Source organism: Centruroides vittatus, unplaced genomic scaffold, assembly GCF_030686945.1.
Source record: "Centruroides vittatus isolate TY-2023 unplaced genomic scaffold, ASM3068694v2 scaffold_149, whole genome shotgun sequence".
NCBI classification, from domain to species: Eukaryota; Metazoa; Arthropoda; class Arachnida; order Scorpiones; family Buthidae; genus Centruroides; species Centruroides vittatus.
Genome location: NW_027122681.1, coordinates 2475370 through 2497969, shown reverse-complemented (window position 1 = coordinate 2497969; position 22600 = coordinate 2475370). Strand labels below are relative to the sequence as shown.

The 22600-nt window shown below is 28.4% G+C and overlaps 1 protein-coding gene and 1 long non-coding RNA gene across 4 annotated transcripts in view; one reads left to right on the top strand and one right to left on the bottom strand.

Moving 5' to 3' along the window:
- The window catches only part of LOC136987259 (uncharacterized), a 38563-nt gene extending 31963 nt beyond the window's left edge, over positions 1 to 6600 (top strand). For all 3 annotated transcript variants that reach the window (XR_010882594.1, XR_010882596.1, XR_010882593.1), the window contains 3 exons: positions 3806 to 3936; positions 4003 to 4081; positions 6442 to 6600. This is a non-coding gene — a long non-coding RNA (uncharacterized lncRNA). The remainder of the gene's footprint in view (positions 1 to 3805; positions 3937 to 4002; positions 4082 to 6441) is intronic.
- Positions 1 to 22600, bottom strand: part of LOC136987229 (uncharacterized) — a 73998-nt gene that overhangs the window by 19842 nt on the left and 31556 nt on the right. The window contains 67 exon segments of the mRNA XM_067284921.1: positions 25 to 156; positions 315 to 407; positions 484 to 597; positions 681 to 782; positions 861 to 923; positions 996 to 1952; positions 2042 to 2107; positions 2185 to 2313; positions 2387 to 2476; positions 2593 to 2712; positions 2795 to 2884; positions 2973 to 3092; positions 3212 to 3307; positions 3418 to 3540; positions 3626 to 3715; positions 3798 to 3920; positions 4001 to 4084; positions 4164 to 4286; positions 4403 to 4486; positions 4588 to 4716; positions 4831 to 4914; positions 5020 to 5142; positions 5365 to 5445; positions 5519 to 5641; positions 5733 to 5822; positions 6448 to 6570; positions 6643 to 6732; positions 6807 to 6929; positions 7020 to 7109; positions 7193 to 7315; positions 7537 to 7629; positions 8774 to 8896; positions 8992 to 9096; positions 9173 to 9283; positions 9358 to 9450; positions 9687 to 9806; positions 10074 to 10196; positions 10370 to 10486; positions 10601 to 10711; positions 10804 to 10869; positions 10967 to 11089; positions 11171 to 11296; positions 11394 to 11474; positions 11558 to 11695; positions 12565 to 12678; positions 12766 to 12867; positions 12963 to 13100; positions 13179 to 13307; positions 13479 to 13592; positions 13681 to 13818; positions 14127 to 14255; positions 14345 to 14479; positions 14568 to 14690; positions 15057 to 15167; positions 15277 to 15405; positions 15486 to 15620; positions 16501 to 16635; positions 18066 to 18188; positions 18403 to 18528; positions 18626 to 18757; positions 18976 to 19089; positions 19178 to 19303; positions 19865 to 19987; positions 20083 to 20205; positions 20295 to 20546; positions 20621 to 20743; positions 20839 to 20970. Coding sequence (XP_067141022.1) covers positions 25 to 156; positions 315 to 407; positions 484 to 597; positions 681 to 782; positions 861 to 923; positions 996 to 1952; positions 2042 to 2107; positions 2185 to 2313; positions 2387 to 2476; positions 2593 to 2712; positions 2795 to 2884; positions 2973 to 3092; positions 3212 to 3307; positions 3418 to 3540; positions 3626 to 3715; positions 3798 to 3920; positions 4001 to 4084; positions 4164 to 4286; positions 4403 to 4486; positions 4588 to 4716; positions 4831 to 4914; positions 5020 to 5142; positions 5365 to 5445; positions 5519 to 5641; positions 5733 to 5822; positions 6448 to 6570; positions 6643 to 6732; positions 6807 to 6929; positions 7020 to 7109; positions 7193 to 7315; positions 7537 to 7629; positions 8774 to 8896; positions 8992 to 9096; positions 9173 to 9283; positions 9358 to 9450; positions 9687 to 9806; positions 10074 to 10196; positions 10370 to 10486; positions 10601 to 10711; positions 10804 to 10869; positions 10967 to 11089; positions 11171 to 11296; positions 11394 to 11474; positions 11558 to 11695; positions 12565 to 12678; positions 12766 to 12867; positions 12963 to 13100; positions 13179 to 13307; positions 13479 to 13592; positions 13681 to 13818; positions 14127 to 14255; positions 14345 to 14479; positions 14568 to 14690; positions 15057 to 15167; positions 15277 to 15405; positions 15486 to 15620; positions 16501 to 16635; positions 18066 to 18188; positions 18403 to 18528; positions 18626 to 18757; positions 18976 to 19089; positions 19178 to 19303; positions 19865 to 19987; positions 20083 to 20205; positions 20295 to 20546; positions 20621 to 20743; positions 20839 to 20970 — 8514 coding nt within the window.

The window sequence follows — 22600 nt, the reverse complement described above, 5'->3', positions numbered from 1 at the left end:
AAGTTTTAAATTACATTATTATACCTTTGATACATCCTTTATGTTTATCATAAGGATCTCCAGTGAATAAATCGATTTTTGGACACGAACATTGAGATTGATGATTTGATACCAAACATCTCGCATTTGGTCCGCAAGGTTCTTCACTGCACGGATCTAAATATCAAATAATTCACTTTTAGAACTTTCAATGAAAAGTTTTATACTTGTAAACGATTGAGCTGTGTTCATAAATAAATTTTTTTTTTAATTAAAATCAAAACTGTTTAATTACATCTCATTAAAAAAATAAAAGCATAATTCATAATACATACCAATACATTTGGGGATACCATTTTCATCCTTTCCGCAAGCAGAATTTGGAGGACAATCCACGTTTCCGTTCGGACATTCTCCGGGACTTCGACCTGAATGTGTTTTATACAGTTATACTAAATATTCGTGTTGAAAATAATTAAATTACTAATTAATAAAATAACTTACATCCGGTGTAACCATCTCCGATATCTCCGTCTCTACAACGACAGAAGAAGCTGCCAGGTGTGTTAACGCATACGGCCGTACTGTGACAAGGATGAGATAGACATTCATCTTCGTCTAAAATAAAAAATAAATTAAAATGATATGAAAATAGAAACATTTATTTTTTTAATAAAATCTTTTATGTATTATTTTTTTACCTTTACAGCCAAGTGGTGTAGAAATAAAGCCCTGTTTACAGAGACAACGATTGCTTGTACATAATTCGTTTAATTGACAGTCTCCATCCGTACGACAACCCACTGAAGAGAAAAATAAACTTAAATAAATTTCCAACAATCTATTTTAAAACAAAATGTCATAACACAAAATATCCTTGCCTTGACAGTATTGATTAATGCAGACTTCACGTACGGGACAGTTGCCGTCCGAAGAACATATAACTATCGAATCATTTAAAGTAAGAGATTAAACACACATTAAAACAATTATTTTTCAAATTAAAACATACTTACCCATACAGACACCATTAACGCAAACTTCCCCGTCGACGCACTCGCTGCATGGTGCACGGCAACGTTCTCCGACACAAATCAATCCTGTCGGGCAAGGACTAGTAGGTGAACAACTACTCACAACTCTTTTACAACCAAGAATTGGTGAAGGTGTTCCTTCAAAACCGGGAGGGCATTTACAGGTGGCATTGTGAAGACGAACTTCACAGAGAGCATTCGTGCCACATATACCCTTAATAGTGCATGGATTTTGGCAGCTGTTTTGAATACAAGCTTCTGAAGACAAGCAATCATTATTATTTCTACAACCGAGATGGCAATATCCAGCAGCTATACAAGCTTCCTGTTGCAGACAATCAACATGTGAGAAACATGGCTGTACACAATGATTATCAATACATCTCTCTCCTGTTGCACACTCCTCATTTTTAGTGCAGAATAATCTGCATTGCTTATCGTCACACTCTTGATGGTCACCACAATCATCACTTTTCGAACAGAATACAGAAACACGAATACAACCATCTTGCGGGTTTGGATTTCCGTGGAAACCTTCCGGACAGATACAACGTGGCTGATGATTAACCACACGACAAATAGAATTAGGTCCGCAATTAAAGTGATCGCAAGGATTTTTACACATTGCTTCCCCGCCGATATCAGATAGGCAAGCAGATTCCGAAGCGCAGTCTATGTCTCCGTTAGGACAAGAATTTGGATGACGGCAGCCTTCGTGATGAGGATCTCCTATGTAGTTATCCGGACACTGACAAATATAACTTCCAGGTGTATCTATGCATTTTGCCGTTATATGGCAGGGATGATATTCACAATGCTTTATTTCTTCACATCCAAGCGTATAAGGTTCTCCCGTAAATCCCGGTCGACAATGGCAGACAGATTTATGATTCTGAGCTACACATAATGAATTTACACCGCAGGTATCGACACATGGATCTGTTTCGAAATAAAAATGGTTAATCACTAAAGTTTTTATCTAACATTTTAAATTATACCCAAATCTTCTACATAAATGAAAACATTACCTTCACAATGATATCCAGGTGCACAGTATCGTTTATCTGAGCAATGTTCGTCGGATAAGCATTCAACTAAAAATAAAAAATTAGAATTAACACTTATTTTACAATGTCATTACATAGTTCTAATTTTGAAAATCTAACTTTACCTTGCCGGCATCCATGTGTTATATCATAAGGATTACCAACATACAATCCATTTGGACACTGACATTGTGCCTTATGATCAATAGTTATGCAAAGGGCATTAGGACCACATTTTGTAGATTCACAAGGATCTAAGTAATAAACAGAACTTTAATCAATTAATACTGACTTAAATACAGATTTTGTTTTATTTAATATATGTACCTGTGCATTTTCTCGTTCCTTCTCTGTCAGACAAACAAGCTTCATTCAGACTGCAGGTAGAACTAATGTCGCATTCATGTCGTTCAATAGCTAAAATTTTATTTTACAAGTGAATTATTATAAGCATTATATTTCATATTTATAAGCAATTTCTCTACTCTTTGCGCATCTAGACAATTATAAATATACATTGTTTAAATACTTACGAATACATCCTTCACGGCTATTGGGATCGCCCGTGTAGCCTTCTTCGCAATGACATTTACCTCTATGATTCAATGCCACGCAATTGGCATTTGGCGAACATGACAAATCTAAACAAACCTCTGGAAAAATTTAATCAGAAGAAGATTCATGAGTCGTATTGCAAAAAATATAATCCAAATAACATATCTTTAAAAATATTACCAGCACAAGTTAAAACACCAAGATTATCTGCTTTGCAAGTTGCAAATGTAGGACATTCAGCACCAGCTTTACATTCATCTTCCGGTTTTACTATAATTAACGATATTTATATTAAAATATTCATTTATTTGGTCAATGTAAACATATAATTTTTGCATTTGCAATAAAAACTACTTACAAATGCATGCCATTATATCATTGCGATCTTTAATATATCCTTCTCTACATACGCATTGATGATAATGATTAGTTGCTACGCAATCGCTATTTGCTCCACATGTAACAAATTTACAAGCGTCTAGAATACACAACAAATAAATTAATTGGTTTTAAAATGTTAAGATATTAAAACAAATATATTAAAATTAATATTCAAATAAAATTTTAAATTACTTTTCAACTATAAATCATACTAACCTACACACTTCTTTATGCCACTGTTATCTGATTTGCACACATCACTCGTTCTTCTACAATCAGTATCATGTTGGCATTCGTCCAATTTAGGCGGTGCTGTTATTAAATAAAATTAGTTTTCATTTTTTAGAAAATTTCAAAAGTTATTCCAATAAGAATTCAAACCAATAACATCACAATTGAGAGCTAAAAATTTGTTTACTTACGTCTACAACCATTGACCAAATTGAAAGGATTTCCTTTGTGATTGGGCAAACATTCACAAGTTGGATGATGATTTCTTACTATGCAATTGGCATTAGGTCCACATTGAAGGAAAGAACAAGCATCTACAGAAGACAAAATATAGGTTTTTGTAAACTTTTATCTCTTATATGCTAAGAAATAATGAAAATAGGTGTTAAATATACATACCGACACAATCTAAAATTCCTTCGGGAACATGTCGACAAACGTGGGTCATTGGACAATAACTATCATCCTCACATTTATTAGGTTTGATCACTAGTTTAGAATAATTTCAATTAACAAAATATCAGTCTCATTTGAAAAACAAATTATATATTTATGTATCTTTTATACATACATTTACAGCCATCGTGTACATCAAGTGGATCTCCAGTGTATCCGGCAGGGCAACGACAGATGGCAACATGATTCTGTGCGATACATTCTGCGGTTGGGCTACAGTCTGCATAAAGGCACACAACTGCAAAGAAATTTATGTAAGAAAAATTTAATACAGGTTTTTCCTACTATTTAATATATTAATGTTTATTTTTAACTTACAGACACATCTCCTTATTCCATCCGTGCCAGGTCGACAGACTTGATCATGAGAGCATCCACTATCTCCCACGCATTCATGAGGTACTAAATATTAAACATTAAGTAATATTGATAAGAAAATATAATAAAGGATATAAATTTACTTATTTATTTTCATTCTTACATTCGCATCCCTTGACTAGATCGTATGGATTTCCTACAAAGCCGTCTACACAAACACACTGAGATTGATGATTTTCTGTTATGCATTTTGCTCTTACACCACAATGAACACTTTCACAACCATCTATAAATAAAAAATAACAATTTTTAAATGTAAATACTAAATACAATCTATAATTCAGTTCAATGCAAAAAAAACGTTTCTTTGCATATATAAAAAAAAGAAGGAAATTTACTAACCGAAGCAATCTTTAATTCCACGATTATTTAGTCGACAAATAGAATTTGAAGGACATTGGTGATCAGTTTCACAAATATGTTCAGCTATAAATAATAATATTTTTAAGCAATGCTAGAAATTTTAATTGCATTCATAATATAAAATTAAGCAATGTTAAAGTTCATATAGATAAATAATTGCTTACGTTGTCTTACACATCCTAAGTCTTTATTAAAGGCATCACCAAAATAGCCTGGTAGACAATTACATAATGCAATATGATTTGCTACAGAACATAATGCATTCTTCCCACATAAGACTTCAACACAACCATCTAACATAAAATATAAACGTGCATAAATATTTGTACCATATACAGAATTAAATCTTTGAGATGTATTGATTGAAAGTATAGATAATTATGTATAATTTTATAAAATATACCAACCTATACAGTCCTTTATACCTCGCTGATTAGTTCTACAGATTTCGGAACTGCTACAGTCACTATCCGATTTACAGATGTCTCGAGCTGAAAGATACATTACAAATATTTTAATTATCACCATTTTTACCATCTGCAAAACTAAAATATAAATATATTTCAAATAATGAGTTGCCAAAAAGAAAAACTTACGACGGCATCCTATTTGTAAACTTTCGGCATTTCCTTCGAACCCTGCTTTACATTCACAATGATGTTGATGATTAGTGGCTATACACTCAGAATTCTGTCCACATCTTTTGCCTCTACATGCATCTACAATTTACAAGTTATATAATAATATATTATCTAACAAATAAATATATATAAGATAAAATTTCTATATGTTATAAGCATGATTTTTGTTATTTCTAAATAATACAGTTCATTTAATGTTGTTAAGATTTATCGTTTTTGAAATATCCAATATTTATTCTGTTTATTTATTAATCAATTAAATAAAGTTTAAATTTAAACAATATATAAATATTTACTTACTAAAGCAATCTTTGAATCCCTGTCTACTCATTTTACAAATATCGCTATCCGGACAATCGTGATCAGTTTCGCAGCGATTTGCTATAACAAAACATCATAGCGTAATTATTTAGATTTAAAATACGAATCATATGCTTATTATAAGAAATCTTACGTTGGCATCCTTTCTGCATATTGTGCGGATCGCCACCGAAACCGGTAGGACATTCACAAATTGCATGATGATTTCGACCAATACATAACGCATTAGGACCACATTTTCTATTTTGACAGACACCTTAAAAATATACATAGTTAACGTTTTAAACAATTTTCATTAAGTTTAAACAATTTACAGTAAATTTAAACTTAAATGAAACTATACTTACTGACACAATCTCTAATACCATTTGATGTCAATTGGCAAACATGATCGACATTACAATCTGCATTTATTTGACATCCGTCGACAATTGGTGCTGCAAATTAATATGAAAATTAAATTGTATTTCTAACTCGGGAGAAAAATTAAAACTCATATAATTATTTAGTATCAAATTTTAAAGGACAGTGTTAAAATTTCGGAAGATTTTTAAATAAAATATACTAAAATAAAAACACATCATCGATGTTCTCGACAGTGAAAACTGTGAGAAAAATGATTGTCATATCAATAATGTACATAAATAATTATATTTAATATATTATACAATTATAAGTGATTCAAATAAATTGTTCATTTTGATTTCACATATTCTAAACACAAAAACCAAGCAAATTAAATATCAAGGAACACTGTATTTTTCTATACTAAATGCATTGTTGCTTTCTCAAAAGATATGGTGCATTGCAAGCTAAAGATGTATCATAAATATCACAAACTAAATTCAATTTGATAAAATATATTCAGTTAATAATAATTGTAATAATCACTCTTGAAGTTTTAACAAAATAATAAGTTCATCATCATATATACTAGTTAAGTTAATATATATAATTATAATGAAAACAGGTAAAGAAAATTATGTTTTGCAGTAACATTACTATTGTATTTCTATTAAATTTATTATCTTAATAAGCTATTGTCATTATTATTAGACTTACGCTTGCAACCATGGAGAAAATCAACTGGATTTCCAGTGTATCCAGGATTACATTCACAAACTGGTTGATGTGCTCGTCCTATACATTGGGCATTTGGTCCACAACGTGTACTTTTACAGACATCTAAATAAAATATTTGGTTATTTATTGAAAGTTTTTTGAAATTATTAAGATTATAAATAGATTAAAACTCACCAAAACAATCCTTTATATTATTTTCATTTGATCTACAGATTTTGTATTCTGGACAATCTCTGTTAACCTCGCATATATTTGGAGATGGTGCTAAAATATATCATAATTTTTTAAGCAATCTCAATGTATCAAAATTAAATTTATAAATATTAAAATATAATTACGTTGGCATCCAATATGATAATCATTTGGATCTCCAAGATATCCACTATTACATTCACATATCGGTCTATGTAATTTCCCAATACAATGAGCATTTAATCCACAGTTATGTTGAGGACAAACACCTGTATGTAGTTTACAAAATCAGTTTTAAAATTTCATATATAAAAACAAGAATTTTTTTAAAGTTTTCTAAAATATTAATATATACTTACGAATACAATCTTTAACCCCACTTTCAGTAGGCCTACAGATTTCGTCTCCACTGCAATCGGCATCGTGTGTGCACAGATCGCGAGGAGGTACTATAAAATCACGAAATTAAAATTAAAATCAGTAAGTAACGATACCTTCAATTTTAAAATTCATATATTAAAATGCTACTCACATTTACATCCTGCATTCAAATCATATGGATTACCGCTGAATCCGGATGCACATTCACATATAAGTCTATGATTTCGTCCGGTACATTGAGCATTATCTCCGCATTGCTTTTCTTCACAAACATCTAAATAAAATGGAAGTTAATAAACATGTTTAACAAAATAATTTTAACATTTATATTTTATAAAAATAACATGTTTAAACAACGAAAATTTATGTAACCATATAAAACTTAAAATGTTATTAATACTTATGTATCTATGTACTGTACTGTTATAAATATATTGATTAATTCTTGTTGGAACCACACACATTTTATTAAATATACATTAAAATTTTACTTACGAACACATTCTTTGTAGGCATCACCTCTAATAACTACACAGACATGTGTATCCGGACAGTCAATACTAGATGTACATCTATCAAACCTTATTACTAAAATTTAAAAAAAAAATCAATAATTATTATATGTTAAAACTAAACTATACCTTAATACATAAAAAATTTTATAATTATTATTTAGGAGGTATAATAAAATCTAAAAAATTAATTGGTTTTTCTTAATTAAATTTTCAAATTTCAACAGGTTTTTTTTACTATCCTACTAACACAATTAAATTATTAGTTAGTGAATAATTGAATATTCATTAACTAACATTTTAATTGTGAAATTTTATAGTTATATTTCAATTTTAATAAATATATATATATTTATTAAATAATATATATGTGTGTGTGTGTGTGTGTGTTTTTAATTTGCATATTTATTTATCAGTGGTTGGTGAGAAAAAATAAAATGCAGTGTTTAATCATTTACAACAATTTCTATAATGCCTGAGAATGTCCTTTTAAAAATGGATGAAAACGTTCACTTCTTAAAGTAATTCTTTTATGATGGTTCATTAGTTTTGTGATGTAGTGGATCTCGACTTCCTACAATGTTTTATTGTACTGACACAAAACTTCATAACTTGTGTAAATATATGTCTAAATTCCTTCATTACAGTGGGGGATCCAAGTTGAACAAATAAAAAAAACTTTTAATGTGAACTCAATAAAATTCCCACCTTATGCGACTCCTAACTCATAAGTAATATAGAAAAGAACAGATGACACAATATAAATAAAAAATGACTTTTAATTAGGAAAATATTTTTGGAAAATTTACTAGTATTTCTTTTCCATTTATTTTGAAAATGCCAGGACCCCTTGGCCACCCCCTGGATATGCCCCTGAACAGAACAACCAAGAACCAACCCACCTTCCATACTGTGTTGTCATATCTACAACTAATCATGATGATACTTACGAACACTATGCGTAATCACTATACATAGTGTGTGTGCATAATAATATATGTCACCAGTCTCATCATGCTGAAATATAATTTCAGCATAATGAGACTGGTGACATATATTACATATTTCCCAAAAATCAAACATTGCTACAAATTCTTAAAATAATAAGATTATTGTATCCTATACCAATCCAATACATTCCTCTCAAAATTTACTTAATTATTACATTAAGCCTGAAACATTTTGTAGTTATTAAATTAATAATTTATAGTAATACTTACATGTACAACCAGCATGTATATCGTTTGGATTTCCGGAATATCCAGGTACGCATTCACAAAAATATTGATGCCTTCTACCAATACATTGAGCATTTGGACCGCAATGAACATTTGAACATACGTCTGAATCAAAATATCTCATTTAATATCAAATTACCAAATTATCTAACATTAAAAAATATTAAATATTTTATTAACAGTATATATTTTGCACTTACCTATACACTCATTAAAACCTTCATTGTTTACTCTGCAAGCCGAATTTCCTGGACAGCCAGAATCTTCTTCGCACAGATTAGGACTAACTGTTGGAACTGTAGGAGCTAGAAATGTTTTTAAAACAATAAATTTTAACATTCTATTCGGTGATTTAGGTCTTGCAATTTACAAAAAACTTACTGCTGCATCCTATTCCTGGATTACTTGGTTCGCCAAACATTCCGCTTGGGCAGTGACAATTTCCGGCTTCGCAGAAAGCATTCGGACCACATACAACACTATCGCAGAGACCTATATAAAAATTCATGTAATTTAACTTAAATATTAAAAAATAAATTAAAAATAAATATAGAGAGTATACTTACCAACACATTGACCGTTCCTACATGCCTCTCCATTAGGACATGTATTATCATTTCTACAGGGACATCTTTGACCAGCTAGACACCGAATTTCCGCTACAAAATATTATAAGTTTTACCATACTTGTTTATTTTATATTATTGATAGTTGAAAACTTAACTTTCAATAAGAATGCAACTATTTCTATTTATTCAGCAATATATTCTATTTATGAATTATAATTTATTAACTAATATTTAAAAATTTTGATATGAAATAATAATAATAATAATAATAATAATGTGATATTAACTGATTGGTAAACAGAATATCAATTAGGAAAAAGACTTACTACAAGCAAAAAGAGGATTTCCAGTTCTTCCAGGTGGACAAGCACATAAATAACTTCCAACACTATTAATACATGATGCGCCAGTACCGCATGGATTAGAACCAACACATTCATTTACATCTAAAATATAAAATATAAAATTTCTTAAATTCCCTTAATAAATGATTTCAACGTGATAACGATCAAGGAAATTCAAAATAAAGATTTTAATTTTGTTAAATTAAAATTACACTTTAGATATGTATCAACTTTAATCTACGTAAAGGCATAATAATGAAATTTACTAAGATACATTAATATATTTATACATTTCATTATTTCAAGTCTGAAAATATCTATTTTGTGTAATTTAAGTCTCTATTTGTATTATTGTATTATGATGTTTACCTCTACAACTAATATATGGGTTTCCTTGTAGACCTGCAGGACAAACACAATCCACACGACGTTGTCCTTCGACACAGTTGGCATTGTTTCCACAGTCAGTGTTATCGCATCTCCTTTCCGTTCCTAAGTATTTTATATTTCATTTAATACAATATTAAAAAATAAAACTTTCACTTAAACATTATAAACTGTATTTTTATGATAGCTTTAGGAGTTATAAACTTTAACTTCTATAAAGAATATATTATTTAATATATTTTATGGTACATATATTAATCATACAATAAAGTACTAACCACAAAGTCTGTAAGGGTTTCCACTATATCCAGGATTACAGACACAACGATTTGGCACTGAATATACACAATGAGCATTAACACCACAAGATGGTACACAAATTGGTGGAAGTAATGCTGAAATAAAATTGTGTTTTTAATATAACTCATATACTTATATGCATTATTAATAAAAATTAGTAATAACGTCTACACATAATTAATGATTTTATTTTATTAATTAAAACTTACGTGGTACGCAAAGAATGCGAGGATTTCCGATAAAGAAAGGTAAACAAATACACTGTCCGATTCTTCCATCACAACGTGCTCCCACGCCACATTGTAGTCCTTCACATCTTTCTATAAGTGTTTAAATTTAAATTTATTTATGTTTTAATATATAATTTTAACATTATAATTTTTACAAATTGATAATGAAAGTTTACACTCACCTACACACACTCCATCAATACATTCTTGTGATGGTCTGCAAGAACTAGCACCTGTACATCCACGATCTAAATAGAATATAATGTATTTAATATATGTTTTTCTTTCTCATTATCAAATATTATTATTATTTTCTGTACTATTCATAAATATTTCATTACTTACCAGGGTAACAACCACCACCTGCCCAAGGATTTCCAGAAAATCCTTCTAAACAGTGGCATGTTCCTTCATTTAGAGAGTTAACAATACAGTGGGCATTAACTGCACACCATACACCAGAACATGCTGTAAACATGAAATAATGTATAGCAAAGTGAAAACTATTTATAATTAATTTTTATAATTTACTATAATCATAATACATACGAGAAGTACATCCTTTTTCTAAATCATTTGGATTTCCTACATAACCAGGTAAACACTTGCATACAGCTTTATGATCTTCTGCATAGCACTGTGTATTTGGACTACACCATGTTGTTGAGCAAGGATCTAATATATGTATTTTAAGTGAATTAAATTAAAAACTGTTAAGCTTAAATTAAGATATATAATAGTTAATATTTTAATAACTTTAAATTCAACTTACCAATACATGTACCACCTTTAATATCACAAATTGCATTATGTGGGCATTCATTATTTGATGTGCAACCAGGAGCTCCTCTACCTAATAATTAAAATTTACATTAAGTATTTCAATCTTTAAAAGTTTTTAATTTATATTAAAAATATAAATATAAATTTTCTTACATCCAGTTTCATAAGGGTCTCCACTTGTTCCTGGAGAACATTCACATTGATAACCACCAACAATATTTATACATACAGCTCCAACTGCACATGGTCCATTAGGATCAATTGGCAAATTAGCTACACATTCATTGATATCTAATTAAAAAAATAATAATAAAATGTAAATATTAATAAAACACTGTATAAAAATAAGTGAAGAAAATACAATTAAAATATGTTTAAAATTAATATAAAGTTATATAAATTGTAGTTATTGTTGAAACTGGAGCATATAAGGAATAAATTAATTTTAAAAAAACTAAATGGAATTTATATTTGTGACATACATAGATGAGAGATAAGAAAATATTTGTTATAAAGAAAAACATCATAGTACTTTATCAACTTTATATAATATGTATATTTGCTTTTAAATGAATCAGAAGAATACGTATTTATATCTTATGCTAAAGATAATGTTTCTCCAAACAAAGCACCTTTAACATATATCTTGAGGGCATCTTGAAAGCCTAATGGCATTATTTTATGATAATTTATTTATTTACAAGTAATTGGAAAAGTCTGAAGACAATTGATTTCTGCCCCAATGTTTATACCGTTACTGTTTTATCCATTATTTTACAAAGAAATGCAGTAGAATTGTAAAATAATTTTTTAAATTATATTTGTATCATGTATATTTTAAGCTTTGAATTTTCTATTTTCATGCAAGAGAATACTACCTATATAATAAAACATGATTCTTGATCTCTTTGCTATCATATTTATAATATTTGAATTAAATTATGTATTTAAAAGATATTCCTATAATCAATTTTACTACAGACATGTAATATTCATATTTAAATTTTACATATTTATATTATATTATTATAAAAAATTATTATTTTTGACTTTAATTGTAACTATACAGACAAATAAAAGCAAATATATTAAAGGATAAATTTATAATATAAATAAACAAATAATTTATTTAATATACAATAAAAAGTGTTATCATTTACCATAGCATCCTTTATTTGGATTTCCGGTGCAACCCTTTATACACTGACACTGAGGTCCAGTTGATGTGAGATGACATTCAGCATACTGTCCACACTGTTGCAAGTCACATGGATCTAAAAATAATTTCAATAGCAAAATTTTATATCGCAACAAATTATACGAAAAAGCTTATTTTTGAATACACTGTTTATATTGCTTACTTTTACATGTTTGGCCTTCTAAAACAAATGGCCTCAAACATTGACATTGACCATGAATACATTTCTGATTTGGAGGACAATCATTTCCATGACAACGAATTTCTAAAAAAGTTAAATATAAATAAATTTAAATAGTTCTATAATAATAATAATTTAATCAAGTTAAGTTATTTATATTTTTAATTAGAAATGAATACCTATGAGTTTGCATCCTTTCCTTGGATTTCCTGTATAACCAGGAGCACAGATACACTCGTATGATCCAGGTAAGTTATTGCATTCTGTATATGCACCACAAACAGTCCATTCTTTAATTTCAGTACATTCATTTATATCTAAAAATACAGAAAAAATAATTATAAATAACAGTATAACATAAATCAATATGCTAACAGTTTATATAATATACAAACCTCGACAGAATCCGTCGGCTTCAACTGTATATCCCCTCGGACATATACAGAATCCATAAGTGGGTCCAGTAAAAACGCATTCTTGATTTTCGGGGCATGGGTGTGTTGTTGAACAATTTCTACTGACCACTAAAATAAATGATAAAATTTTATGTATAAACTTGAAAATTATATAATAAATCTTAGACTATTTTTAATGCAAGAAAACTTTAAATTAAATAATCAAAAACATTCTCAACAATCTTTAAACGATTTATTAAAAAGTGTAAGTAAAATAAAATCTATAAAAATAATACTTACAAATACAGTACTCTCCTTCCTGAACAAAAGGTGGAGTACAACCACAATGCCCACCATTTTCGTGCAAACATTTTGTATTACCTGGGCATTCATTATCTCTTCGGCATTTAATAACTAAGAAAATATGAAATTGATTATAATGATATATTAGAAACAGGCAGAATACTGTAGCCTATATTATATTACTATTTAAATTACTAACCATCTGGGTAACACACACTATACGGATTTCCTGCATGACCAGGAGGACAGTGACAAACATAACTTCCTTCTAAATTAGTACAGAATGCATGAAGACCACAAGATGGTTTATGACGAATTTCTGTACATTCATTTATATCTACAGACATTAAAAATTACACTTGAATAATGTGTTAACAAAGAATTTATTAATAAAAGTTAATGTATAATTATAAAATTTAAATTATATATTATCAATTAATATTGTTTCAATTATATTTATGTTAATTAAAGTAATAATTAGTCATATAATAGTTTTATTCTTTTTACTTTAGTTCTAATTCATTGATTCTTCTATTTGTAATTTAGCAATGCATTTTTTTTGTAAAATATACAGTAAAATGAAATGACAGAAGTTAAATTTTGTAAAAAAAGAAACTTGCTTAATAAGTAAAATTATAATCATACCTCGACAACGATTAGTATCTTGATCACGGGTATATCCTCTTTTGCAAACACATTGTGGAGTTCTACTAACCGTTACACATTCTTCATTCAAAGGACAAGGCCTAGTTTCTGAACATGTCACTTGAACCTCTACTCAACAGAAGAATTAATTTAAAATTTTTTTAGTAAAATAACTTGTTTTAAAGTAATCAATTTTTTGAAAAAAGTAAGTTACATACCAATTGCAAGACAACCTTTGTAAGGATCTCCACTAAAACCTCTCGGACAAGTACATTCAAATGATCCTTGCAAATTTCGACATAACGCATTTTCACCACAATGAGAGGGGCCATCAGAATCGCATTCATTAATATCTAATTAAATTTTATATTGATATATAATTCATAAGCATTAAATATTAATCATCGGATTACTACATTGTAACCTAATTCCAAAATTTACCAATGCATCCAGGTAAACTATTACTGCGTCCCGTAAAACCAGCTGAACAAACACAAACTGGATTTCCACTTGGATCTAATTGGCATTTTGCATGATCTCCACAGAATATCTTATCACATGGATCTGTAAAGTGAAATAGGTTTATTATTATGACTTTTATTCAAAAAAATACTTATTATTTTAAAATAGTTTTCTAAATTTTGTACATAATTATATATGTAATATAAATTTTATATTATTTTGTGTTGTTTTTTTATATTTTACCAAAAATTAAAAGAAATATCATAGAAATTACAATTAAGATTTTATTAAGAAATTATAAATAAAATATTGTAAACATTTTCTGTTTAATGTTATTTATAATCTCAACTGAAAGAGCAAATTTAAACATAAAATTTTAAATAAATAAAAATATTCCTAATTAATCTCAGAATAATAATAATTATAATCTATGAAACATCACAATTAAAATAACAATTAATTCATTACCTATACAATCGTCACCGTAATGTGTATACGGGCAGTAACATTGTCTTCTGTTGTCACAAATAGATTTTCCTGGACAAGTATCATCATCCCTACAAACAATGTGCTGAACGCCTATATATAAAAATAACATAGTTTTACTAAGTGTAGAAAAAAGCATTATCATCTGATAATTAATACTTTCTCATAATTACATAATGACTCAAACAAAAATAAAACTTACAAGCTTGATAAGGATTTCCATCAGTGCCTTCGGGACATTTGCAATCAAATGCTCCTAATTTATTGATACAAACAGCTCCCAAGCCACATTTTCCATTTGGACCATAAGCTTGAGAGCATTCATTAATATCTGAAAAGAATTATCAAGAATTATAAATTACAAATTGAAATATTACTAATAATTTTTCCTTTGAAATCTAATATTTATACCTTGACACTTTACACGGCCATTTCCAGTATATCCAGGTGGACACGAACAGGTGAAACTTCCAATTGAATTTGTACAAATGGCTTCACTTCCACACTGACCACTAGGTCCAAACTGAATATCGCATTCATTAACATCTGTAATGAAAATTTTTTTGTAAACATATTTTATTGGTTGATTATTTTTAAAACAAAAAATTGTGTGTATTGTAAGGAATTTTATTATAATAAATATAATTACATAAAATGAAAATAAACAATTTTTAACACTATAACGTGATTCAATGATAGAATATTTAATAAAATTTCTTTCTTTCCTATTTCATATATAGTATCAGACCAAATAACTGACTTCCAGAAACCACAAGTTACCAGAAAACTGGCTAAATTTTTTGAACTGGTTAGTTTTGAATTTGGCAGACTGTAGCACAAATGTAGTTACTGCGCAGCCACATTTTTTTTTTGGATTCTGTAACATACACTTCATACAATGCCAGTTCCAGTGTGACTGCTGGCATATGGTGCATTAAATACAATTTTGTTTTTTACTTTCCATTGTTTATTTTAGTATTTTAATTAAATACATATTTAGCCTGTGTCCAGAAAACCACTTCTACTCCCAAGCTTGCTGGATATTTGATCCAGCAAGCTGCACTTATTTTTTATTATTCTATTATATTAATGTATAAACTTATATAAATTTAATAGTATATCAGATAAAAATCCTAATTATGACTTTATCATGAAATATATATATTTACTAAAATTAGAATTGTTATAGTCATAAATTACAAATATTAATATATTTTAATATTTGTAATTTCTCTATAATTACGGAAATAATGTATTTATTTCTAAAAACCAAATTTTTAATATTTTCTTCTTAAATATACAAAACTATTAAAAAACTGAATTATAAGTAAATGTGTAAATTAAAAACACAACATCCTTAAACAGTTTTGTGTTATTAATTTTTATAAAGAATTAAATATTAAGCCTATATGTCTGTAAAATTTACCTTCACAGTATTTGAACGGTTCACCAGTAAATCCAGGAGGACAATAACAATGATAACTACCAGGAACATTTGTACATATGGCTCCAACTCCACATAATCCAGATGGCCCATGACTAACTTCACATTCATTAATATCTATAATGACATGGATTATGTAACAATATTGCATTTCATTAAAAAACTAAGTTTAAATGTATCATTTTAGATGAAAATCAAATTTAAAAAATATATATTAGAAACCTTATAATTTTCATTTTATTATTAGTTGAAAATATATATATATATATACAGTATACACATTTTTAGATTAACTTTTAAAATTTTTTTTTTAATTTTTAAAAATTCTTTATAATCAACAATAAATATCTTTGTTTTATTGAAGAAAATTTCTTGAAAGTTTAATAATTTTTCAATTACAATAAAAAGCACCATAAACTAATTCTAGGGTACTGTTCATACTGTATATATAAGCATACAATAGTCAAATCTGTGTTGTTGTTGTTGTTGTTGTTGTTGTTGTTATTATTATTATTACTACCACTACTAGTGTGTTTTCTCAATTCCAATGCATACCTTTTTTAGACTTTTCTGGTCTTAAAAATTGGCATCAGCATTAGAATCAGACACAAACTTGACTTTAATGCAGCATTGTTCATGTTGCTTGTTCTTCATTCTGCTCAGCAATTCACATGAATTACAACTCTGTATATGTCCTTCTCATTTTGGTCTTAATTTTGATTTTGGAATCATTTAATGGTTTTTGAACTATGGCAAACTGAGTGAATGATGTATAACAGACAAATTTCCTGTACAGCTGTGTTTAAGCAGACAGATTCATTATGGTGAAAAATATTTGAATACATATACTTCAGTGTGATATTACTTATCTGGTAAATTTCATGCTTGTGTATATCGATGTAAAATCTTGCTGTTAATGAAAAGTTTGCCATACAATAAATTTTGACTGATTCTGTGTTGGTTCTCAGATACTCTGCATCTAATAATAGAGTCACAAATGAATATATAATTTAAAAGTAATGCTATAATAATATTGCAGTCATCTCCATCATACATTTTGTGATGACTGGGAGAATACATGACTGGAAACAAAGACTCATCCTCCCTCCTATCATCTTTGAAGATTTTTTAAACCCATATTTATTTGTAAAAAATAAAACCATATTGCAAAGTGTTGTATATGTTAAGTATCATTTTACAGTATTTTTTATTATTATTTTCATATCCATATGTATTTTTCTAATGTATTGTATTTACATGAGAATATGAGCATCGTGAAGCAGTAAAAACACGAGAATAAAATGCTTTTCAAAAAATGAATTTATCACATTAACTTTATGTGGCTACATTTTAGATATATGATATGTATTTACATTCATGAGCTAAATGTTTTTTGGTTTTAATGACTCAAAAATCAGATGTGAGTTAGATTTGATGGTGCATTAGAATTGAGAAAACATGGTATTTTAGTCTATAAATATATCAAAGATTAGAAACAATTATTGTTTCTTAATAAATATTTATAAAAAATTAAAGTAAATTCTAACCTAGACAGCCAGCATTGATATTGTTTGGATCAAATGTGTATCCCAAATTGCAGATACAGGCAGCTTCTTGTCCATTTGCTTGACACTCTGCATGTGGTCCACAATCTACACCATCACATGGAGCTAAAGAGAATTATTATAAAATTTAATCATGTTTTTGTCCACCATCACAGTAATTATTGTTTTACAATTAGTTTTATTTTGGATATGGAATTTGTATTTTATCAAAAACAATAAGAAGACTTTTTCTATTTTACTAACTATTTTTAATATTATATTTCAATACTTTCAGATAAAATAATTAGTTTAAAAATATACATAAGAAAATTTTACTTACATTTACAAGCTACTTTTGCATCCCCTATGAGATTATCTGGACACAAACATTCATAACCTCCATCATTATTAACACATTTTGCATTGGTACCACAAGGAAAATGTCCAAATAAGCACTCATTTATATCTAAACAAACATAAATTTTAATAATTCATCTTTAAATCATTACTTACTTAAAAAGTAATTTAAATAAAGATTTTAACTATAATAATTTAAATTATACCTCTGCAAGGACTTTGAGGAGTAGATTTTATTTTCTCATATCCAGTTTTACATTCACAAAGATAATTTCCAAAAGAATTACGGCATATTGCATTCCTGCCACATATATGTGATGTACGACATTCGTCAACGTCTGTTTATTAAAAATTTGATTATTAATAAAAAATCTTAAATATTAAATATGAAAATATAAAATATGGAAAATAAAATGAAAATTTTATTAGTAACTTACTTATTTTTCAATACTATAAACTTACATATTAGTGAATATATTTATTACAGAGACTACTAACTGTATTAAATACTATAATTAACATATATTGCAATCACGTACTAAAAACTTTAACTTACCGACACATTCAATACCATTGACTTGAAATCCACTTTTACACTGGCATCTAGAATGATAGCATTCGGCATTTTGCGTACATTCGTGATTTCCACGACAACGTACATCCACTTGAACTAAAAATATATATTTAATGATCAGACATTTATTACTAAAATTATAAATTACTTACTTTAATTTCATTTTAAGTGTTTTTTTTAATACCTCTAGTACAAGCTTCTCTTCCATTTCCATCATATCCTTCAAGACATTTACATTCATAAGAGCCAGGTATATTAAAACATTCAGAATTTTCAGAACAAGGATTGAATCTTATACATTCATCAATATCTGAAAATTAAATAATTAGCATTAATATTAGCATTAGTTAATCAAGACATTACAAAATATTATAATATGTTTCAGTGGCGTAGCGAGGGGGGTGCAAGGAGATGCATCATGCACCGGGCGCCACTCACAGAGGGGCGCCCAAATGGTCTCCAAGACAAACTATATATGTTTCTGGAGGAGGAGAGGGGTGCCCAATAAAGTGTCGGGCGCCAGTTATGCCCCAGGCGCCAGTTATGCCTCAGGCGCCAGTTATGTTCGCTAAGCCACTGATATGTTGAACCCTGTTCATTGACAATTATATTTTTTACCATTTTAAAAGTATGTTTCCTCAACTTACATAAAATATGAATTAATAAACAATATAAATCATGTTATCGTGTTTTGCCTTCAGTTCATAGAATTTATGAAAATAAATAATATAGTTAAATTGTAAATTTAATTGTAATATTTATTTTCCTATATTAATCATTTTTCAAATATATAATATCATCTTTAACTTTTTTCAATATAAACTTTGAATATTTATTTGTGACTGTAGTGTTTGAAATAATAATCATTTACCTGCACACAAAATACGGGGATCTCCAGAATATCCTTCTTTGCATACACATTCATAAGTTCCAGGGATATTATGACATTCTGCATTAAGTCCACATGCATCTTGTCTAAGGCATTCGTCCACATCTATTAGAATAAACATCACAAAAAGAAATTTAATAATATCTGTTGAATTAACCGATGCTATTTTAAAAAACTGCATTCATAAATAATTAACCCACCATGACAACCAGCAGATAAATAAGCATCACCATCATAACCAGGTTTACATTGACATTTATAACTTCCAGGCAAATTAGAACATTCCGTATTGGCTCCACAAGAATGAGGGCATTCATTGATATCTGAAATTTATATGTCAAATATACATTCATTTATTTCAAATTTTAATGATATTATCAATAAAAGTTTTCATTAGGAATTAAATACTAACCATTGCATATTTGCTTAGCATTTCCAGTATATCCTTCGGGACATACACAATAATAGCCACCATTTGTATTTTCACACTTAGCATTCTTTCCACACGGAAAATGTGAATCCAGACATTCGTTTATATCTATGCAGGCAATTTCGGGACGTGGATTACCAACATATCCAAGCGGACAACTACAGGTATATCCCCCTCGGGTATTTTCACATAAAGCACCGGGACCACAAGGATTTCTTCTACATTCGTCCACATCTGAAATATATTATATAAAAAGTTTCAATATTTTTAATAAAAATATAACAATAATGAAACAAAACCTTACAAACCTAAACATTCTGTGAAGGGATCACCATCAAAACCCGTCGGGCAAAAGCATCGATAACTGCCCGGAATATTTTCACAATGGGCTCCCTTACCACAGGAACTTTCATCTAAACATTCATCAATATCTGAAAAGATATTATTAATAATAATAATAATAATTAGTGATCATATAATTGTAAATTAATTTATATGCAATAGTTAAAAAACACTTTTACTTTACCTAAACAGGCAACCGTAGCATTTCCTGTATATCCAGGAGAACATTTACATTTATAATGACCAGGTAAATTACAGCATTCAGAATTTGGCACACATAATGATGCCAATGATGGAATTTCACATTCATTTATATCTACAAAATTAAATTAAGTATTAATTACTATAATTAAAATATTTAAAACTATCATTTACCTAAATATAAAAATTTATAAACTGTATTTTATGTCTATATTATATTATTTTATAAAACTCACACATTAAATTAAAGAATTAATTTTTTTAAGAACTCGGCATAATCAGTTATACTATCTTTAATTTGTTTTTATACTTAAATCACTGTTTCCCAAACTTTTTGGACTATACCCCCCCTTTTAGTGCATATATTTCTTACATTTTTTTTCATTTTAAAATGAATTTTTGTCTCCCCACCTTGCAGCACCCCCTCGAGTCTTCTACTACCCTCAAGTAGGACCGAATTTTGGAATCACCGATTTAAGTGAAGAAATGTTACATTATTTATAATCGTACAATAATCATTAGCTATCGGACTTGTCACGAGAACCCGAACTAACTGAAAAATATTTGAAAATCATCATATTAGTAGAAACTAAAAGAATCTATTGTGAAAGGACAAAATACCATTAGTGATGCTGAGTCAGTTTAAACTGCCATTGTATAGGAATGTGTAACACCGAATCTTTTTCCGCGGATCGAAAAAAAATCAGATAATAATCAGGAATTTCTTTTGTTTAGCACCCAGACAAATTATTCTTTAATGTGAAAAGTCACCTTTACATTGAGATATTCTTGTATCCTATCTGATCTAAAAATAATGTTAATATTGTTATGAGAAATTTTATTGGCATACCTTTAGTTATGTGGCTAAAATACCATCAAATTCTCAAAAAATTATATTAATTTAAAAATAATTTAGGGAATAAAAGTTAAATTTTCTAGAAATTTACTTCATTTTATCCGTATCCGAACTGTTCTAATATCTTTTTGCTTATTGTTAATTATCTGAACAAGTAAAATCTCAAAATAAAATATATAAGCAGAAAGATTTTTTTATAAATAAAAATTCATTATTGGCACTTTCATCCATTAATGCCATTGGGAAGACAATAGCCAAAAAGAAATTAACCGGAAGTAAAAATGAGTTTCTAGTTTTTGACTAGGAGCAAAACCATCAGAAAACTTAATTATATGTTACTTGACAATAGGGATGACCACTAGCATGATTCTTATACTAAATTACTGCATATTTTGTAATAATTGAGAATATTTTAAAAGAAGTTCAATTAAGAATTATCACGACAAACCATTAACGCACATAAAAAATTTGAAACTAATTTAAATACAAATATATTAATTTAATATCTGTACATATCAAACAACTTTATCTTCTAAGATAATCAAAATATAATTTTCTATTAAATACATTAAGATTATTAAATTTCAATTGTTAATATAAATTGGAAGATAAGACTTTCTGGTAGATTTGGAGGCTCTCCTCTACGTAATTTTACCATTTCATACACCAACAATGCTTAACAGTAGCTATAGAATTGTTTATAAATTATGATATACAATTGCAAAGACAAAACTATTTAATAATTGCATAATTTAACCTTTAGAAGCAGTATTAGTCTATTCATTTATCAATATGGTACCAAGTTTCATTAACTTAAAATTTTTTTCCAATTTTGGGGCCCAGCGGTGTAACTAAGGGGGCAAAGGTGGGCACGTGCCCAGGTGCCGAC